The following is a 21,356-nucleotide window of genomic DNA, read 5'->3' as shown; positions in this document are numbered from 1 at the left end:
CCCACATCACACTTCTCTCCCTCTGGTTGGAAAACTTCCTTTACTTCTCTCATTTAACCTGGGGTGAAGGACACTAGGAAATAGTGTTTGTCTTGTGGTTCCTGGGACTGAAGCCCAGAGCCTCATGCAATTACCATTGAGCTACACCCCCCCAGCCCTTTCTCATCTTTTTGTGGTTGCTGGCTTGTCTTGAGGGGTTTTGTTGTTTATTCTGACTGATTTTTGTTTTGTTTTGTCGAGGCAGGGGTTTCTCTGTGTAGCCCTGGCTGTCCTGGAACTCGATCTGTAGACCAGGCTGGCCTTGAACTCACAAAGATCCTCCTGCCTCTGCCTTCTGTGTACTGGGATTAAAGGTGTGCACCACTAACGCCCCTCTTGACTTTTTTTGAGACAGGGTCTCACTGTGTAGCCCAGGCTGGCCTGGAACTCAGAATCCTCCTGTCTCTTGTTTTCTGAGGTTTTTCTTCTTTATTCTCCACCACCTGAACAAATGCTTGCTACCTGTGACTACTCCACAGCCCACCATTCTTGATGAACTGAACCAGCATCCACCTCTCTGGAAGCCCCCTTCTTCTGGCCTCCCTTGTCCCCACTCTCTTCAGAAATCTGAAGGCTCCCATTGACACCCTCAACTTCTCCCAGAGCCACAGTGTCTTGGGCCTCAGTCGACACCAGGGTTTGGAGTTCTGACTCTGCTATCCTTACCCTATTCAACCAGTCTCCTTCTCTTGCATTCTTGCTAACTAAAGCCCTTTCGACCCTTGGAGTTTTCCCTGCAGACAAACTTCAGAACTCATGGGCCTCCTAAGAAGATTCCTACCTCCTTGGGAAGAAGCAGCCTCTACCGTTGAGGCTGGAAACACACAAAGAGGAACCCTCTGCTTCACACATGGGTGTTCTCGAAGGAGGAGTCATTCTCCTCTGCATCTCGAGCTAAGCTGCCAGGACCCAGCCAAGGCATCCCCTTTGGTCCTGAGGGCCAGCTCCCCATCCTGAAAAACCTGTCTAGGGGCCCTCCCTGAGGCTACAGTGTCCAAGGGGCAAGTTGGACTGGATTCCCAACAGCCCCTCCCACCCCAAGACAAAACCAGCCACTTTGGGGCAGGGCCTCATTGGTCTCAGGAAGCCCCAGTCTGTTCCAGGATCTAGTTCCCAGCGCAGTATGACACCCACGTTGCCTGTCCAGACATTGCCCTTGATTCTGCTGGCTGTCCTAGCTCCCGGGGCTGCAGGTCTGTATTTCTGGTGGGAGCCAGGAGGGTTCTAGAGCTCTCCACAGGGAACATTGTCTCTTCCAGGACTCTCAAAGAAGGTGTTGGTCTAGCTGTCTGGGGTTGAGGGCTGCTGATGGTAGTGATATGGTGACGAATTCCTAGGCTTCTTCCTGACCCTGGAGTAGAGAAGTGTGGGAAGGGTCCAGGGTTTGTGTGGGTGGCGTGAGGTGAGGTTGGGAACTGACTGGCTGTTACAGTATAGTCTGTCTCCCAGGGAGCTCAGAGTAGCCACCATCTGCAGCTCAAGCCTGCCATCTGGTGGTCAGATTCACACAGGCCTGTCCAGACTGCGCCCTTTTCAATGACCCCCAGTCAGATCTAAGTTGATAGCGGGGCTAACTCCATCTGCCTTCCCTCCTGACTTTCTAACAGACTTCAACATCTCAAGCCTCTCTGGTCTGTTGTCTCCAGCGCTAACAGAAAGCCTATTAGTTGCCTTGCCCCCATGTCACCTCACTGGAGGCAATGCTACACTGATGGTCCGGAGAGCCAACGACAGCAAAGGTCGGTTCCCCTGTACCTATTTATGCTTCCATGTTAATCCCTCTTTCGATACCCAAGAGCTGCCCATTCTCCATGGGACTGCTAGAAATTTGACCTTGCCTTTCAATCCTGTTTCCCATCAGTGGTTAAATCAGTCTTTATGGTGCCTCCATGCCGCGGGCGCAGGGAGCTAGTGAGTGTGGTGGACAGTGGGGCTGGCTTCACCGTCACGCGGCTCAGCGCCTATCAAGTGACAAACCTAACACCAGGAACTAAATACTAGTAGGTACCGGACGGACACACGTGGGGGTGGGATACAGAAAGAGAAGTTGGGGGATGCTGGTAAGCATGCAGAAGAGGGCACAGATAAAGGGTATGAAATGTAAGCCTCCGCCCCAGGAGGGCACAGCTGGGGCCATAGCTATGAAAGTGGGGGCTGGTACCTCTCCTCCCAAGTGCCAGGTACGTACTGGGGATCTCTGCTTTCTCCCAACTCCCACCTCTAAAGCATTTCCTACCGAGTGCAGAAGGGGACATCGACCGAGTCCAGTCCAGAGACCCCAATGTCCACGCTTCCTCGTAAGTAAAATGCCTACCTCTCTCACACCTCAAGTGCCCACACACCTCCTTGAGCTCCAGGCTTTATCCCCTAGAACGAGTTAACAAAACTGTTTTCAGAGGGCTCTCCCTCCCCAGCTAAAAGTTTGCTATGGCCACTGCCTGTTCACTCTCTGCTGAACTAAAGGCTCCTTGAGTGGAGGAATGGTATTTTAGTAAATTTCCTTGGTGACTCCTAAGTGTTGCTCTGAGAGGTCCATAGTTATTGAACTGCTGGCTAGTTGGATCGCCAGGCTAAGCTGTAAGTCCTGGCTTGACTGGGGCCCCCCTCCAACCCACAAAAGTTTTCTTCTTCTGACAGGAAGGAACATGGAGTCTATCGGTTTAGGAATGGCCCGGACAGGAGGCATGGTGGTCATCACAGTGTTGCTGTCTGTCGCCATGTTCCTGTTGGTCGTCGGCCTTATTGTTGCCCTGGCACTGGGTGCCCGAAAATGAGGAGGGCTCTCCTCCATCACAGACTCCTCCAAGAAGTCCAGCCTGCTTGTCCCCAGGATTCAGTCACTGGTTTTATTCACTGCTTTCTCTTCCCGTTCCTTGCCTCCGTCCGTCCACTAAGTCATTTCCTAACAGCGTCTCTCTCTCTCTCCCTGCTCTGTGTCTCACCTTCCAATACCAGCTATCTCCTATTGCAGTCCTGTGAGAGCTGATTTTCCTCTTCCATGTGCTTATCTCTCACAATAAAGGCTGGCCCACGTCTGTGTGAGTCCCCCTCATGTACTTGTTATGGCATCGATGTCAATGACAGATGTATGTCATTCTCTCTAGCCCCAAGTCCCAGGATGACTTTCCCAGGATGGAGGCAACTAGGGGCAAAGGCAATGACAGCCAAGAGACAGCTCCAAGCCCCAGGTCTGGAGTGTGAGTTTTACATCCTGCTTTCAGCAAGTCACCCAAGCAGGACTCCGGGTTGGGCTGGGTGGGGGGGCGGGGTAGAAGCAGGATCACCACATGGGGACATGGCATGGAAGCTGACAGAGCTGGGGGAAGTACTGGAGAAAACAAGAAGACAGCAGGCGCTGAAGCATGGGTAAAGAACATGCCAAATGGTGCTAGTGTGTGTGTGTGTGCGTGTGTTGTGCATATACCATGTTGACTGTGTTGCAGATAACTTTGGGGGAGTCTATTCACTCTTTCCACATGTGTTCCAGGGTTTTAGACTTTCAACACACACACACATAGCTTTACCCACTGAGACACCTCCCTGACCTACCCTCATTCGTTTTTGTCCTCTCCAGTATGTATACCTGATGAGGGCTAGTGATCTTTACATTGCTTGTAAGGTGAAAACCCTGGGCCATAAGGTGATCTTAGGGCCAGATCTAAATCACATAACTTCCCCTCAACTTTTACTACCACACCTCAGTAGCTTGTTTTCTTTCTTACCGCAGGGCCTTTGCACAGAGGATTCCATGTGCCTAGACTGCTCTTTGACTACTCCAGGCCCTCTTTATTCCTGTTTTCATAGTTCACTGTCCTTTCCTCCACCCTTGATGTTAGGGACCTGCAATACCTTGTTCTACAGTGCCTGTGACGCAGTAGGTACTCAGTAGATACTTGTTGATCTCAACTCTTGGGAGGTTGCTGAGGATTTCCCTAGTTCAAAGCCAGCCTAGGCTACATGGTGAATTCCAGAACAACCCAGGCTACAGAGAAAGACCCTATCTCAAAAACAGAACCCAAAGCAAAGGGGAGTGAGATAGCTCAGCAGGTAAAGCCCTTGCCCAGGAAAACTCAAGGACCTGAGTTCAATCCCCAGAATCCACATATAGGTCCAAGGAGAAAGCCTGAACCCACAAAGACGTCCTCAAACCTCCAAAATACATTGTGACACGGGAGCCTAGCCCCATCATGCATGGACACACACACCACACATGCACATAATAAAAAAACTTAAAAAACAGTTTAAAACAGGCTGGAAAAGCTGGGTAGTGGTGGCGCATACCATTAATTCCAGCACTGGGGAAGCATAGGCAGCAGATCTCTGTGAGTTCCAGGCCAGCTTGGTCTACAGATCGAGTTCCAGGACTGGCTCCATAGCTACTGGGAAATCCTGTCTTGAAAAAAAAAAAAAAAACGAGAGAGAGAGAGAGAGAGAGAGAGAGAGAGAGAGAGAGAGAGAGACAGAGAGAGAGAGAGAGAGAGAGACAGAGAGACAGAGAGAGGGAGAGAGAGAGAGAGAGAGTGTTTGGTTCTCAGCACCAACAGGACTGCAACTCCAGTTACAGGAGATCCATCGACTTTTGGCCACCAGAGACACCTGAGCTTACGTAGTATGTAAACATACACTCATGCCTTCACAGCTATACATACAATAAAATAATTTAAAAGACATTTGTTATTATTTTTTCTAGGTTTTTTTTGAGATAGGGTTTCTCTGTGTAGCTCTGGCTGTCCTGGAACTCACTCTGTAGACCAGGCTGGCCTTGAACCCAGAGATGTGTCTGCCTCTGCCCCCTGAGTGCTGGGATTAAAGGCATGCACCACTAGGCTTTTTTTTTTTTCTTTAGACTGGGTCTCATTGTATATCCTCAACAGGCCTGCAAATCATTGTATAGATCAGGTGGCCTCAGACTCACAGAGATCTGCCTATCTTGGCCTCCAGTGCTGGGACTAAATATGTATACCACCATGTCCAGTGTTAAATAAAAAAACTTAAAAATCTTTAAATTTTAAAACAAAAGCAAAGTCTGGTCTACAAGAGTTCCAGGACAGCCTCCAAAGCCACAGAGAAACCCTGCCTCAACCCCTCCCCCTCAAAAAAGAAAAATACTTGTAAATGAATGAGTGAATCACTACGCCCCTGAAGAGAATGAGGGATGGGACCGTGCCAAAGATTTCTTTGAAACCCATCAGAAAGGATTCACAGGGGAGCAGAGACACACTAGAACAATGTCGTGCATTTGTTATTTGTTTAATTGGTGTTAGGGGTTAGGGACTTAGGACAGGGTTTCACTTTGTATCTCAGGCTGGCCTCAGCCTTGTAGGACCTTCCTGTTATAGCCTCCCCAGCTTCAGGGTTACAGATGTGAACCACCATGCCCAGCTGCAACTATGATCTTTTAAGATTAACCCCAGAGGGCAGAGAAATGGCTCAGAGGTTAAGGGCACTGACTGCTCTTCCAGAGGACGGAGTTCAATTTCCAGCAACCACATGATGGCTCACAGCTATTTATAATGGGATCTGATGCCCTCTTCTGGCATGCAGGCATACATGCAGACAGAAATATATATCTATATCTATATATCTATATATCTATATATCTATATATCTATACATATACATATACATATACATATACATATACATATACATATATATATATATATATATATATATATATATATACAGATTAACCCCACTTCCCAGGAGGAGGTAGCAAGAGAAGGACAACATTGTTGTCATTCCACAAACTCTTTATTTCTCTATGCCAAATGCAAGGTATAAGCCATGAAGACACTGTCCAGGAGGATTTACTGGCAGACAACACAGAGGTCTTCAAATGTGAGCAGTTAAATACACAATACAGGCTGGACATTGGAACAATGCCTGTAATCTCAGCACTCAAGGAGGTAGATGCAGAGAGTAAGAAATTTAAGGCCAGTCCAGCTGGGGGAGACCCTGTCTAAAAATAAATAAATAAACCAGACATGGTATACCATACAGCTTTAATCCCAGCACTTGGGAGAAAGAGGTTGGTATATTTCTGTGAGTTCAAGGCCAGCCAGTGCTACATAGTGAGATGCTGTGATCCCAGCACTGGCTGGCTGAATTGGGTCTTTAAGGTTACCCTAAAGGTTATTGGGCTGGCTAATTTTATGTCAGCATGACAAGCTAGAGCATTGGTTCTCAACCTGTGGGCCACCACCTCTAACGGAGTTGCCTCAGAATAAATACCTTCAGAAAACACAGGTATTTATAGTGTGAACCATAACAGTAGCAAATGTACAGGTATGAAGTCGCAATGAAAAAATGGTGAGGTTTTTTTGTTGTTGTTTTGTTTTGTTTTGTTATTGTTTTTTGAGACAGGGTTTCTGTGTAGCTTTGGAGCCTATCCTGGCACTCGCTCTGTAGAGCAGGCTGGCCTTGAACTCATAGAGATCTGCCTGTCTCTGCCTCCCAAGTGCTGAGATCAAAGGGATGCATCATCACTGCCTGGGGGTCCTCACACCATGAGGAACTGTATTAAAGGGTTGCAGCATTGGGAAGGCTGAGAACCACTAAGCTAGGGTCATCTGAGAAGAATGGCCCTCAATTGTGAAGTTGCTTCCATATAATCAGACTGTATGTAAGCTTATAGGGCATTTTCTTTTCTTATTTTCTTTCTTTCTTTCTTTCTTTCTTTCTTTCTTTTTTTTCTTTTTGTTTGTTTTTGTTTTTTGAGATAGGGTTTCTCTGCATTGCTTTGGAGGTTGTCCTGGAACTTGCTCTGTACACCAGGCTGACCTCAAACTTACAGAGATCTGCCTGCCTCTGCCTCCCGAATACTGGGATTAAAGGCGTGCGCCACCACTGCCCAGTGGCATTTTCTAATTAGTAATAGATGTTGGAGGTCCTAACCCCTTGTGGGTGGTATCATCCTGGGCTATTGATCCCGGGTTCTATAAGAAAGCAGGCCAAGGGCTGGGCGGTGGTGACTGGGCGGTGGTGACGTACGCCTTTAATCCCAGCATTCAGGAGGCAGAGGCAGGTGGATCTCTAAGTTCAAGACCAGCCTAGTCTACAAGAGCTTGTTCCAGGACAGCCTCCAAAGCCACAGAGAAACCCTGTCTCAAAAAACAAAACAAAACAAAACAAAACAAACAAAAAAAGCAGGCTGAGAAACTCTGAGGAGCAGCATGATCTCTTCATCAGCTCTGGCCTCTGGATTTTTGCCTGATTTGAGTTCCTGCTGTGGCTTCCCTCAATACTGAGGGTATGTAAGCCAAGTAAACCCTTTCCTCCCTAAGTTGCTTTTGCTCATAGTGTTTCATCACAGCAATAGTAACACTAAGACAGTTATCTCTGATACATAGTACAGTTCCAGCCAGCGCTATAAGAGACTTCGTTGTAAAGAAAGAAAATATAGCCTGGAGAGATGGGTTGGTGAGTGAGAGTATTTCTTCTGCAGACACAAAGACCTGAGTTTGAATCCTCAGCACTTACATTAAAACAGACAAACACATGACTTCAGCACTCGGTAGGCAGACCAGGCAGATGTCTGTAAGTTTGAGATCAGCTTTTTCTGCATAGTGAGATCTAGGCTAGCCAGGGCTATATAGTGAGACTCTATCGTAAAAAAAGAAAAACGTCTGTCATGATTACAAACACCTGTAGTTTCTGTGTCGGGGCAGAGACAAAGCGATCCTAGGAATTTGGGGCCAGTCAGGCTAGATAAACATCAAGTATAAGGCTCAGTGTGAGACCTGTCTTAAAGGAGCAGGATGGCCTTCACTTGCAGGTGTATAACACAGACAACCACAGGGCGCGGGCACACACACACACACACACACACACACACACAGAGAGAGAGAGAGAGAGAGAGAGAGAGAGAGAGAGAGAGAGAGAGAGAGAGAGAGAGAGAGAGAGAAACAGATACAAAGTGAGCTAAATGATGGAGATAACATAATGGAGAGGAATGCAGAGTGGAGATAGGGTCCTTCTTTACTTTGTATGTGTTATGGTAAAGCTTGTGGGGAACCTTGGAGGATTCCCCATGGCAGGTGAGGTTGATCGCAGTGGAGGGACAATCATGTCAGGCAGACAGAGCTTAGTGAGAAGTTTTATTAGAAAGGGGAGGAAGGGGGAAGGAAAGAGAAAAGAGGTAAAGAGACACAGAGACAGAGAGAGAAGGGAGACAGGAAAAGTCCTGTCTGCCCCAGGGGAACAGCGGGAAAGAGAGCTAAGAGGGCAGGGTCTGTCTTTTAAAGGGGTCCTATGCACCTACGTGCAGACTATGCAACCATGGAACCCTGGGCTGACCAGGTACTGCCTGAATGCATTCTGCCAGGTGACCGGGCAGGCCAGCGGAATGCCTGAATCCTTACAGTATGAACCTGACTGACTTGAAGCTAGAGGCCAGGCCGGTCATAGAGAATGTGTACTGGCCGGGCATTGGTGGCTCACTCCTTTAATCCCAGCACTCGGGAGGCAGAGGCAGGCGGATCTCTGTGAGTTCAAAGCCAGCCTGGTCTACAGAGCGAGTTCCAGGACAGGCTCCAAAGCAATACAGAGAAACCCTGTCTCGAAAAACAAAACAAAACAAAAAAAGAGGATATGTACTGAAGAGGTGATGTTTTGGCTTCTTGTATGATAGCAGGAGCACTTTACTGGCAAGCAAAACTACAGCACAATCAAGCACCATGGAAAGGGTTCTGATTCAGAATGAAGACAAGAGATTCCACTGTGCACCCAAGTCTAGCAATGACCAACACACCTGACATATGATTTATTACTGTTAAGTCTGTTGTTTTTCCCTCTGTGGGTGGTGGTGGTCTTGGTGATATTGGGGATGAACTCAGACTGTATGAGCCCCACCCTCAGCTCTGGCAGTTTGTACTTTTACATTGTTCTGTGACCTTGGCTGTAACCAGCCTGGCCGAGATAAGGGTATACTAAGAGAATCTTGAGTCCCTCCTTTGTCTCTCTGACTGAAACCCAATGTCAGGAGGAGAGCCCAAGGCCCTGGGAGTAGTCAGAAGAGGAACTTGTCTTCCAGAGAAAAACTTACAACTTGTCAGACCCCCTTGCAGGAGACCAGAGTCCAGACAATGATGGACCTGTGTACACGGAACCACACCCGACTGGGCTTCTTAGAGTGCCTCTGTATTAGAACCCTATAGATGGGCTTAAACCTCCCATTCATATTAGAATACTGGAGACAGGCCGAGCGTTGGTGGTGCAGGCCTTTAATCCCAGCACTTGGGAGGCAGAGGTAGGTGAATTTCTGTGAGTTCAAGGCCATCCTGATCTCCAGAGTGAGTGCCAGGATAGGCTCCAAAGCTACACAGAGAAACCCTGTCTCAAAAAACCAAAAAAAAAAAAAAAAAAAAAAAAAAGAAAGAAAGAAAAAGAAAAAGAAAAAAAGAAAAAGAATACTGGAGACAGACTTTGAGGGAAGTCCACTAAATCTCTGTCTCCTTTTCCAATGTGCCTACATTGAATATGCCTCTTTTTTCTGCTTTTCGCTATTTTTTTTTTCTTCTGAGACAGGTTTCTCCATGTAACAGCCCAGGCTATCCTGGACCTCATTCTGTAGACCAGGCAGTTCTTAAATTCACAGAGATCTGCCTGGCTCTGCTTCCTCAGGGCTGGGATTAAAAGGCTGGACTGCTTTTCACTGTTAATTAATTTATCTTTTTTTAATTGGCCCATGGAAGTTGGGTTGCCAAGGCTGGCTTGTCAGGGCTGCCAGAGATCTGACCCCCAACTCTGATCTCATCACTATTCATTTACAGAATTTTCCTCACCTCATAGGGATAATGAAGAGCAGAAAAAGGGAGATACAGCAGTGGAGCCCAGGGAGTCAAAGCCAGCCTGGGCAACACACAAGAGCCCTTCTGTAAAAAGAAAGGTTGTTTTTTGTTGTTGTTGTTGTTGTTTTTTGAGACAAGAGTCTCACTTTTGTAGTTCTGGCTATCCTGGAACTCACTATGTAAATCAGACTGGGTATGTACATAGGGATACACAGAGGAAACCCTATCTCAAAAGACAAAACAAAAATCAGGAGGCCATGCTGACTCATGTATCATTTTGTTATTGTTTGTTTTTCTTCTTTTTTTTCTTTAATGGGGGTCTCTCTGCTAGGAACTCAATATGTAGATACAATGGGCTGGCCTAGAGCTCACAGAGATCCAATAGTCTCTGCCTCTCAAGTGCTGGGATAAAAGCATAAACTATCACTGCCCAGAGTGACTCATTCATTTAATCCCAGCACTTGAGAGGCAGAGGCAGGCAGATCTCTGAGTTCAGGACAGCTAAGGCCACACATTGAGACTCTCTCTCAAAAACAAAACAAAAAACATTGTTGGGATAACTGGTGAAATTCGAGGGTTTTTTAGGGAGCGGGGGTTTATTGGTTTTTTGTTGTTGTTGTTGTTGTTTTTGTTTTTGTTTTTGAGACAGTTTCTCCATAGCTTTGGAGCCTGTTCTGGAACTTGCTGTGTAGACCAAGCTGACCTCAAACTCACAGATATCTGCCTGTTTCTGCCTCCTGAGGGCCAGGATTAAGGGCATGTGCCACCACTGCCCATCTTGAGTAAGAGGTATAAATGAAATACAGTATTGAGTCAATGTTAAATTTTCTGATTTTTAGGGCTCACAGGTAAAGCCACTTGCTGTTCAATCATGAGGACGGGAGTTCAGGTCTCAGTACCTGCACCCACAATCATCCTGTAACTCCAGCAACTAGGAATAGGACACCCTCTTGTAGCCTTCAAGGGTACCCACGTGCATGTGCATATACACTCACACAGACACATGGAAATATACATTCATAAATTTTTAAAAAATCTTTTAAAAATTCAATCCCATCACTTGGGAGGTGAATTCAAGGCCAGCCTGGTCTACATAGTGAGTTACAGAGCTACACAGTATGACCGTCTCTAAGCCGGGCGTTGGTGGCGCACGCCTTTAATCCCAGCACTCGGGAGGCAGAGGCAGGTGGATCTCTGTGAGTTCGAGGCCAGCCTGGTCTCCAGAGCGAGTGCCAGGATAGGCTCCAAAAGCTACACAGCGAGACCCTGTCTCAAAAACAAAAACAACAACAACAACAAAAAATTACTACTCTTGCATTTTGTCTACATAGGCTAATATCTCTGTTTTTAGGAGACACCAACTAAAGTGTTTCTGGATGAAAGGATATGCTGTTGAGACACTACTCCTAAAAAAATTCATTAGAAATTACATATCTTGAAGGGCTGGAGATACAAACCCAGTGGCAGAGCAGTTACCTAAGGCCCTGGGTTCTATACTCAGCATCAATCAGTTCATCAACAATAAAAAAATGCAGTATGAGGAGCTGGACATAGTAACAGCACACCTTTAATCCCAGCATTTGGGAAGCAGAGGCAGGTAGATCTTTTTGAATTTGAGGCCAGCCTGGCTTACGTTGTAAATTCTGGACAGTCAGAGCTACATAGTGAGACCATGTCTCAAACAAATAAAAAGAAAAAGAAAGAAAACTACATAATGAGGACTAGTAAAATGGCCCAGTGTAGAGGTACTAGCCACCAAACTTGACAATCTGAGTTCCACCCCTGGGATCCAAACAGTAGGAAAGAACCAACTCCCCCGGGTTGTTCCCTGACCTCCACACTTGCACCACAAATACTAACATGCATACACACACACACACACATAAAATAAATAAAATGTAAAAATATATATAAGGAGGAGCTGAATATGGTGATGCATGCCTGTAATCCTGGCACTTGGGAGGTAGATGAAAGAGGGTCAGGATTCTCCAGCTAGTCTCAGGACAGAATTCAAAGTCCAGCCTCTACAAGAGTAGGATGGGATTTTCAAAACACTGTATGTGCATGCATGCATTTACACATAGGGGCCGAGGGTTAGAGTTGCATGGTAGAGCACTTGCCTAGCACAAGAAAGGCCCATTAGTTCCCAGTACTAAGACAAATAAATGGTTAAATGAATAAAAAGTTAATAAGGATGTAAAGAAATTTCTACAAGCCAGGCGGTGGTGGCTCACACCTTTAGTCCCAGCACTCGGGAGGCAGAGGCAGGCAAATCTCTGTGAGTTCAAGACCAGCCTGGTCAACAAGAGCTAGTTCCAGGACAGCCTCCAAAGCCACACAGAAACCCTGTCTCAAAAAAACAAAACAAAAAAACCCAAAAACCAAAAAAAGAAAAAAGAAAAAGAAAGAAATTTCTACAGCATATAGTATATTTTTGTAAATTTGAAATTAAAAACAAACTTTAAAAAACCAAATTGCTAATCTCAGCTCTACCACCTACTAAGGTTGTAATCTTAGATAAACGGCATAAAACTTTTATGAAATATAAACTTTTGCTTTTTTGGCTTTTTCAAGACAAGGTTTCCCTGTGTAGCCCTAGTAGTCCTGGAATTTGCCTCATGCTCACAGAGATCCGCCTGCTTCTGTCTCCTGAGTGCTGGGATTAAAGGCCTGAAGTTACTACACCCTTCTTTTTTTCTTTTTTCTTTCTTTCTTTCTTTTTTTTTTTTTAAGTTCTGCTGGTCTAGCACCTTTGGCCTGCTCCACCACGCCCCCGCATTTTAACTCTTCCCACCCTCCAATACCACCCCCCTGAGCCAGGGTCTCTGGTAACTAGACTACTCTTGTGTACTAATTTGAATTTGTGCTTCCACCCAGTGTGATTATAGGTGTGTAGTACGAAATCCGGTTTTAGGCAGTAAGGGGCTTCGAACTCCGGAAAGAAGCGCTCTACCAGCTGCGCCACATCCACAGGTGGAGGAAAGCCTAGTGATTGCGAGCGGGCGAGCGGGCGAGCGGCATCCACAGGTGGAGGAAAGCCTAGTGATTGCGAGCGGGCGAGCGGGCGGGCGAGCGCAGGGTGGATCCTGAGGCAGGCAATGGGAGAGACTGGAGGGGCGCTCCACACCTGACCGCTCCCACCCACTCAATTGCCGGGGGTGTTTGAGGAAGCACCTTCCATGCAGACAGGCAGGCGAGTCTCCGCCTCTCGCACCCTGCGGCCTGGCGTCCTCTATCCTTTAAAGTGGACCCCAAACTCCAGGACCCGGACTTCTGGGCCAGCCTCCATGGCCAGGTCCCGGGCTTGCTGGACTGGGACATGGGCAACGAGTGTTTCTTGTCGTTCACCACGTCGTATCTGCCCCTGTCCACGCAGAAACGTGAGTGGGGCTGTGGGGGAGGGGCTCGTGGGTGGCGGCATGGAGTGTGGTGGCTTCCCAGGCTCACCACCTCCCTGGGCTCCGAGTCTCGCCCCACGCAGGAGTGGGAGTAGCCCTTCCTGCAACTGAGTCCCCAGAACCCTCTTACACACCCAGAACATTTCTAGGCCTCTTCTGAGCTTTGGTGCTTGGAGCATCAGAACTTGGCATACGGAAGGCTTTATATTTCGGTGTAAAACAATCAGTTTTCTTTAGGGAAATATCAGTTGCCTCTATTTGCTTCGTTGTTGCTGTTTATGTTTTTGTTTGGAAGCCCTTGCTAGCCTCAAGTCTTAATTGTTGACCTACCTCCTGCCGCTCTAGGAGTGGGCCACCACCCCAGGCTGTTAGCCCACCCCTACTGGTGTTGTCCAAATGGATTTAATATTGCGGAAGGGAGGGGGGCAGTATGTTCTCCCTAAATTTTTCCTCCTCCTTGGAACTTAAGTTCAATTGTTTGAGGTGATTACTCTTGCATTCAAAGTGCTTTTTTTTTTTTTTTTTTTTTTTTTGCCTCGCTGGCTAGATGTTTGGGTTCACACTCCTTTTTCCCCTTTGGTCACATCCATCAGCTCCACCTCCGTATGTTAATTTCATATAGGTCTAAGCTGACACAGGTGTGGTTGAGCCCAGGCCAGCCTGAAGGTGTCTTGTGCGTTTCTGGGAAGATTTTGCCTTTTGTTTAGAGACAGGGTGTCACCGTGTATGTAGCCTTGTCTGAGTCCGGAACTCTAGATCGGGCTGGGGTCCCTGATTCGGTTTTACTTATACAAGTAGGAAAGTCAGGCCCTGAGGAGAGGGGTGGATTAGTGACACAAATTTTGAGATTTTGGTATATGGTTGGAATTTAAGGAGTAAGAATAATTGGACCAAGGCTGAGCCCTTGAGGCATTCCAGTGGAGAGACTGAGGAAGAAGAGATAACCACCCCTCAGAAGATAACCAAGAGCCAAAACAGTGGTGCTGTGGTGTACAGGAACTCTGGTGATAAAACGTTTCAAGAATTGAGATTGGGAGATAGAGGTGGGAGGTTCCTGAGCTCAAGGTTATCCTTGGCTCCTCCAGAAGTTCCAGGGCTGCTTGGCCTAGAGATCAGCACTACCCCTTCCAAAAAAAAAAAAAAAAAAAAAAAATGGAGGAATAGAGGTGGTCAACACAGGGTAATGGGGTAAATCAGAGAGAGAGAGAGAATGAGAGAATATAATAAATTTGTTGGTTTGAGAGAGGGTCCTGCTATATTAACCTACGCTAGTCTCCAATTTAAGATCCTCTCAGCCTTCCTAGCTGGGATTAAAGGTGTAAACCATTAGTCACAGCTTCCCATTGTCTTTTACAATTAACACATGCAAATCAAAAGTTTAAAGAGCTAGGCATGGTCCTGCACACCTTTAATCCCAGCATTTGGGAGGCCAAGGCAGGCAGATCTCTGAGAGTTTAATGCCAGTCTGGTCTATATAGTAAATTACAGGACAGCTGGGGCAAGAAAAGAAAAGGGAGGGGGGGGGAGGGAGGGAAAGGGAAAGGAAAGAAAAAAGTTGGCTGTGGTAGCACACCTGTGGATGCCGAGGTAAGAAAATCTTAAATTCCAGACCATCTCGGCTGCAAAATAGAACCCTGTCTCAAAAGAATGGGTGGGGGTTAACCGGAGTTTAATTTTTGGAACTCAGGTAAGAAAGTGGTCTTGATCCACTCACACACAGTACACAAATGGTTTTGGTTTTTGTTTTTTTTTTTTTTTTTTTTTTTTTTTTTTTTTTTGAGACAGGGTTTCTCTGTGGCTTTGGAGGCTGTCCTGGAACTAGCTCTTGTAGACCAGGCTGGTCTCAAATTCACAGAGATCTCCCAAATGCTGGGACTAAAGGCGTGCGCCACCACTGCCCTACTGTTTTTTGTTTTTTTGTTTTTTTTTTTTTTTGAAAATCACTAAATTACATTTTCCATTTACAAAGCTTCTTCCCTTTTTGTGTGTTTGTGTTTTTTGTTTTGGGGGGCTTTTTTTGTTTTGGTTTTTGAGACAGGGTTTCTCTGTGGCTTTGGAGGCTGTCCTGGAACTAGCTCTTGTAGGCCAGGTGTCTCAAGCCCTTACCAAGTTTTGACCTGGGAGGAATGACAGACTCAGCGAGTTGGTTTTGAGTATGTAAGCTTTACTTCACACATATGTCAAAGTAATACAGAAGCATATGCAAACAATCCTAAGAACCACAGACAATATACTCACAGCAGGGGTACCTCTCCTGCAGAGGCTCAAAGGTTCCGGCTCTTGACTTCTGTTCTTCTGAATTAAGGCTGTGGAGTCTCGAGGGCCCAGTGTCGGGTTTCAGAAAGGGCGGCACTCAGCTTGATGGACTGGTTGTTTCAGGTTAGCGGAGGAGAGCTCCAGGACATAGAGTCGTGTGGTACACTCAAAAGTTCCCAGTTCTGAGCTGGTCCTTAAATAGTTTGCTGAATCTTGCTAATCACACTTTGCCACACACCACACATTCTCGATCTTATCTACAATGGCCGGTAGTGACTCCCTTTCTTTTAATCTCCCTCCAGCCAGGCCTTTGCCTGCCTGGTTACAAGCTCCTTACACCAGGCTAGTCTCGAACTCACAGAAAACTGCCTGCCTCTGCCTTCCAAGTGCTGGGACTAAAGGGGTGTGCCACCACCGCCCGGTTGGTGTGTGTTGATTTTTTAAATTTTTATTTATTTACTTTGTTTATTTTTGGTTTTGTAGGGTTTTTTTTGTTTTTGTTTTTTGTTTTTTTTCTGAGACAGAGTTTCTCTGTGTAGCTTTGGAGCCTATCCTGGCACTCGATCTGGAGACCAGGCTGGCCTCGAACTCACAGAGATCCGCCTGCCTCTGCCTCCCAAGTGCTGGGATTAAAGGCGCGCGCCACCAACGCCCGGCTTGTAGTTGTTTTTTGAATCAGGGTTTCTCTAGCTTTGGATCCTATCCTGGAACTTGCTCTGTAGATCAGGCGGCCTTGAACTCATAGAGATTCATCTGTCTCTTCCTCCAGAGTGCTAGGATTACAGGCGTACATCACCACTGCCTGGCAAGTTTTGTTTTTTATACAGTGTCTCTCTATAGCTCTGACTATCCTGGAACTCCCTATGTAGACCAGGCTGGCCTGGAACTCAGAGATTCTTCTGCCTCTGTCTCCCAAGTGCTGAGATTAAAGGTGTGCGCCACCATCCCTGACTATTGTAATTGTTATAAATATAGCCTATAGATTGAATTTAGCTCCAAGTGCCCTGAGCTATCTTTGCAACCAAGAAATTTATTTTGGGGTATTATTTTTATATGCAGAGATTGTAAGTCACCATCTATAAATCCAGGGCTCTCAAATCTCCCTACAGACCAGAACTCCATATGAATTAAACTGTAATTCACAGTTTAATAAGGTAGGGATGTATAATTAATGATGCTTGTAGGCAGGGCTAGGTGATAGGTTTTGTTCTGAACATTACCTGAGAAGCTATCTTGCCAGCCCAAGAAAATATAATTTAATTTTAGATATGTTAAGCTTAAAGTTGGCCATAGTAGTGTATGTCTGTAATCTCGGGAGGCCGAGGCAGGGGGATAGAGTGTTTGAGACCAGCCTGGGAAAGGAGCAGAAGGGAGAGAGATGAGGGGCAGGTAGAAGGTAGAGGAGCGGTGGAGAAGGGAGATGCTGAGTTGGAAGTACTTGTCAATAACCCAAGTACACCCGGTCCACAGCTCTACTTTGGAGACTAGCAGAGAAGTCTGGGATGTAGGTAGATTTGGGAGCCCTGGATTTATCGATGGTAACACAGCACGGCATCTATGAGATTGTCCAGGGATAGCATATGCAGAGTGAGAAATGAATATGGAAAATTTGAAGGTCAGAGATGAGGAAACACAGGTCTCTATAGCTTCATACTACCCAAGCTAGACCAACAGCTGCCCCCAGATATCTTCAAGCCCCCAGATCATGGGGAACGGTGGAAATTTAGAATGTCTTGACTCTCTCTTTCTTTTTGCTAGTTGCCAAATACAGACTCCAGCTAGTTGAACCACCAAGACTGCCTTTAGAAAAAAAACCCAACCCTGATAAAGATGGTAAGTAGTGAGCTCTGTGGACAAAGTTCTGTTTCCTGAGCTGGGATCACCTTGTTCCCCAAAGCCAGTGAGTTATGGGAAACCTTTTCCTCTGCACAGGTCCAGATATTAAGCCGAATCTGTGGATGTGGGTGAGCCCGAACATTGTGTATCCTCCCGGCAAGCTGGAGGTCGAGAGACCTAAAAAGGACCCGCTAAGCGTGCTGCCTTCCCGAGATGCAGCCGTGAAGGAGGAAGAAGCCAGCTGTTCGGAAGGTTCAGAGGCACAGGCACGGCTACCTTCCTCCAGCCAGCCATCACGTCCTTGCAAGAGGAAGACGAAGCAGAAGCACATTGCCTCTTCCCCTAGCACCTGGGAGGAGGTATGGACGGGTGGGCACAGGGTTGAGGTATCAGCAGCTGGGTGTCTGAGGGCCAGTAAAAGATGAACAAGTTTAGAACTGATCTGTACCCTTGGGTTGGGGAGAAGCCCAGATGGTGGATTCTAGACTGCTCCCCCAACTGCCATTGTAGCCTGGAGCTGAGGCCAAGGAGTCAGGACCAGATCCTACTCTGTGCCCCTCTAGCTTACAGAAGAGGAGGAGGCCAAGGACCAGGATGACAGCTCCTCTGTGGCTCTCCCATCCCTTCCCACAAGGGCCCCCCTCCAGAGACGGAGGAGGCTTCAACAAGCTATCAGCCCAGAGGGGAAGCACTGGTCCCGCCCCCCTCTCAATTACTTCCAACTAATTGCCCTGGCACTCAGAAACAGTCCCCCCTGTGGCCTCAACGTACAGGAGATCTACAGCTTCACTCGGTATGTGCCCAGGGGGCCCTGTGAGGAGGGAAAGGGGAGGGTCAGGGTTTAGTAACTTCCAACCTGGCCCTGGGCTGCTGACTCAGTTTCCCCATCTGGGTCTGAGGATATATTATGTGCCTTCCTGGTTTTCTTTCCCCAGGCAAATGTATGCCCTACCCCATGTTTAGGAACATAATCACTCCCATCCCCCTCTCACCTCTTAAAACTCAACCTTCCCTCAATGTCAATCCACCTGGGTCAAGTTGCAGTTTCTCCCACCCTGCCTCTAAAGATCAGCCAGGATAAAATCCAATATTCCCAACATTTCCCGCCTATTGCTCCTTAGACTGTCCTGCATGCATAGAGCCCTATACCCCCTGGGGCCAAGGAAGCCTCACTGGGAATTTGCTTTTAGTGAGTGTCTGTGTGTAAGGTCATTGAAATCAAAATTAGGGCCTCATCATTTTTTTTTTTTTTTTTTTTTAGGGCCTCATTTATGAGACAAGGTCTCACTTTGTAGCTCTGACTTGCCTGGATTTCACTATATAGACTAGACTAGGCTTGATTTGGTGTTTTTGGTTTTGGGTTTTGGTTTTTGGAGACAGGGTTTCTCTGTGGCTTTGGAGCCTGTCCTAGAACTCGCTCTGGTAGACCAGGCTGGCCTCAAACTCACAGAGATCCACCTGCCTCTGCCTCCCGAGTGCTGGGAGGCCTGTATCACCAATGCCAGGCTAGACTAGGCTTGAAATCAGAGATCTACTTGCCTCTGTCTCCCTAATGACAGAGTTTCTCTGTAGCTCTGACTATCCTTGAACTCACTACGTAGACCAGACTAACCTCAAAATCAGAGGCCCACCTTCCTCTGCCTCCTAAAATGCTGGGATTAAAGGTGTGATACTGCGACTGGATAACATTTAGCTTTGTGAGTCTGGGGGAGGCCTTCCCTAGTATTAGGCAAAGAGCCCAGTATCTCAACATGTTTGTTTGTTTTCTTGTGGTTTGATACAGTTATTGGTTCTGCTTGTTCCTGATGTCAAAACCCCCAGCCCTTGAGGGAGGGGCAAAATGAACCAGGAGTTGGGGACAATAAACTGGATTTAGGAGAAGAAAGTTGGCATCTTAACATGGTGGCATAGGCCTGTAATCTCAGCACTTAGAGGTAGAGGTAGAAGGCAGACCAAGAGTTTATGGTCATCCTCAGCTACCCAAAGAGTTCAATGTCAATCTGGGCTACATTCAGACTCAAAAAGATCAAAAGAAACCAGGCGGCAGTTGCACACACCTTTAATCCCAGCACTTGGGAGCAGAGACTGGTGGATCTCTGTGAGTTCAAGGCCACCTTGGTCTACAGAACAAGTTCTTGGACAGGCTCCAAAGCTACAGAGAAACCCTGTCTCGAAAAAATCAAACAACAGCAACAAAATAGTGTTTCATAAGCAATGTCCAGCAAAGGGCCATTCCAGACCAGCCTGCTCAGCTTTACCCTACTAGGAAGTGCTGAAGCTCCAGGCCCTGGGGGAGAACAAGGACCAGAGTAGGTCCTCTACAGGGGAACCACACCCTTCCTTAATTTCCTCCCTGTCCACAGAAAGCACTTCCCCTTTTTCCGGACTGCTCCAGAAGGCTGGAAGAATACAGTGCGTCACAATCTCTGTTTCCGAGACAGCTTTGAGAAAGTGCCAGTCAGTATGCAGGGTGAGGCCAGTGCTCGGCCTCGATCCTGCCTCTGGAAGCTGACTGAGGAGGGACAACACCGCTTTGCTGAGGAGGCCCGAACCTTGGCTTCCACTCAGCTGGAAAGCATCCAACAGTGCATGAGCCAGCCAGGTGTGAAGCCTTGTCATGAGCGGGTCCAAGGGTGGGGGGCTGGAGGTGCCCACCAGGGTCATACTCTAGGGACATCTGTAGGAAACAGGGAGAATAGGAGTGGATAAGACCCTCTAGTGATGTCTGCTCCTGAGCCTATTGTATACAGGAATAGGTGGGCAACTGAGGTTTCAGCTGGCTCTGCTCACAGCCCAGCGTGCTAGGAAATTACATATGAGCTGAGTGAGAAGTATGAGGGGTTTTGTGCAAAGACCACTCTTCTATAGCGAGCAGAAAGGCTGCCGAAGAGGTAGCATTGGAGCCTTGAACTCCATGGAACAGCATAGCAGACCCAGGGAAGAGCAGGTCAAGTTTGCAAGCTCCTCCAAACTCTCTTACAGATGTGATGCCCTTCCTCTTTGACCTTCGAGAAGACCCAGCCATGCCCTAATAAATAGTTTCCTTCAGCAACAGTTGTGTGTATGATCTCTGAGGATGGGGCCAAGTGGGGAGTCGAATTCGGCTCCAAGAATAAGAATAGGGGTTGTCTTGGTAGTGGAGGCCCATGACTTTACTTTAATCCCAGCACTAGGAGGCAGAGGCAGGCAGAGCTCTGGATTTGAGGACAGCCTGGGGATACACACAGAGAAACCCTGTCTCAAAAAAAAAAAAAAAAAAAAAAAATTCCAGAACAGGTTCCAAAGCGAGAAACCTGTCTTCAAAAACAAAACAACGGGCTGAAGAGATGGCTCAGAGGTTAAGAGCACCGACTGCTCTTCCAGAGGTCCTGAGTTCAATTCCCGGCAACCACATGGTGGCTCCCAACCATCCCTTATGAGATCTGGTGCCCTCTTCTGGTGTGCAGATAATACATGGAAGCAGAATGTGGTTTACATAATAAATAAATAAAATCTTTAAAAAAAAAAACAAAAGGAAAAGAAAATTAGGGGTTCTGGAATGGGTTCTCAGATACTGCTGAGGCACTGGGGCAGGTTCCTGATAGGCATGAAGGGACATGCTTCTTTTTCCTCAATGGAGGAAAACACAATGTTCAACTCTCTTCAGGATCCTAAAGCAAATTTTGTTTTTCTGGGCCACAAAGATCATCTTGGGAGATGCCGGCTTGTAGCAGTCAGCCCTGGAAGTACCACCCACTCCTTCAGCTGACAGCTGTCAAGCAGCTGCTGGTAATAAGCTGAGGACAAGAGACATACTTTGCCTCAGCTGCAAGGGAAGGACGAGCGTGCAGGGATCAGGTCAGCTTGCTTGTTTGAGATGATGTCTTGCTGTGTAGCAGGCTGGCCTTGAATCAAGACCTGCTTACCTTGGCAGCTGGGACTTCAGACATGCCTCGCCATGGCTGGTTTATGTTTGAAAACTGGTGGTGCACACTAATCCCAGCACTCAGGAGGCAAAGGCAGGTGGAGTTTGAGGCAGTCTGGCCTATAAAGCAAG

The 21,356-nt window shown here is 47.1% G+C and overlaps 2 protein-coding genes across 3 annotated transcripts; both read left to right on the top strand.

Annotated features, from left to right (window-relative positions):
• The first annotated feature begins 1,162 nt into the window (after positions 1-1,162).
• On the top strand, positions 1,163-3,006 carry Upk2 (uroplakin 2). 2 transcript variants are annotated; one of them, XM_027412310.2, is made up of 5 exons: positions 1,163-1,232; positions 1,647-1,778; positions 1,901-2,039; positions 2,266-2,336; positions 2,677-3,006. In XM_027412310.2, the coding sequence occupies exons 1-5, from the start codon at positions 1,163-1,165 to the stop codon at positions 2,811-2,813; spliced, it is 549 nt and encodes a 182-aa protein (XP_027268111.1). In that variant the 3' UTR covers positions 2,814-3,006. The 2 variants fall into 2 exon arrangements, with proteins under 2 accessions (XP_027268111.1, XP_035299450.1); XM_035443559.1 differs by having other exon boundaries at positions 2,266-2,340; positions 2,681-3,006.
• A 10,074-nt stretch (positions 3,007-13,080) lies between these two features.
• Positions 13,081-20,352, top strand: Foxr1 (forkhead box R1). The gene is made up of 6 exons (XM_027412309.2): positions 13,081-13,210; positions 17,243-17,317; positions 17,417-17,679; positions 17,884-18,113; positions 19,684-19,922; positions 20,303-20,352. Exons 1-6 carry the CDS (start codon positions 13,150-13,152, stop codon positions 20,350-20,352), a joined length of 918 nt encoding a protein of 305 aa, XP_027268110.2. The 5' UTR covers positions 13,081-13,149.
• Positions 20,353-21,356: the final 1,004 nt, after the last annotated feature.

Source organism: Cricetulus griseus, chromosome 4 (assembly GCF_003668045.3).
Source record: "Cricetulus griseus strain 17A/GY chromosome 4, alternate assembly CriGri-PICRH-1.0, whole genome shotgun sequence".
Lineage (NCBI taxonomy): Eukaryota > Metazoa > Chordata > Mammalia > Rodentia > Cricetidae > Cricetulus > Cricetulus griseus.
The sequence above is the reverse complement of the archived record's forward strand: the minus strand, read 5'-3'. Positions and strand labels throughout refer to the sequence as shown.

Excerpts from the sequence above, each read along its gene's own strand:
- Upk2 (XM_027412310.2), top strand. The coding sequence starts at position 1,163 with ATGACACCCACGTTGCCTGTCCAGACATTGCCCTTGATTCTGCTGGCT. Across the intron at positions 1,233-1,646 it reads CCTAGCTCCCGGGGCTGCAG|ACTTCAACATCTCAAGCCTC; the intron begins GTCTGTATTTCT and ends ACTTTCTAACAG. Across the intron at positions 1,779-1,900 it reads GAGAGCCAACGACAGCAAAG|TGGTTAAATCAGTCTTTATG; the intron begins GTCGGTTCCCCT and ends GTTTCCCATCAG.
- Foxr1 (XM_027412309.2), top strand. The coding sequence starts at position 13,150 with ATGGGCAACGAGTGTTTCTTGTCGTTCACCACGTCGTATCTGCCCCTG. Across the intron at positions 13,211-17,242 it reads GCCCCTGTCCACGCAGAAAC|TTGCCAAATACAGACTCCAG; the intron begins GTGAGTGGGGCT and ends TCTTTTTGCTAG. Across the intron at positions 17,318-17,416 it reads ACCCAACCCTGATAAAGATG|GTCCAGATATTAAGCCGAAT; the intron begins GTAAGTAGTGAG and ends TCCTCTGCACAG.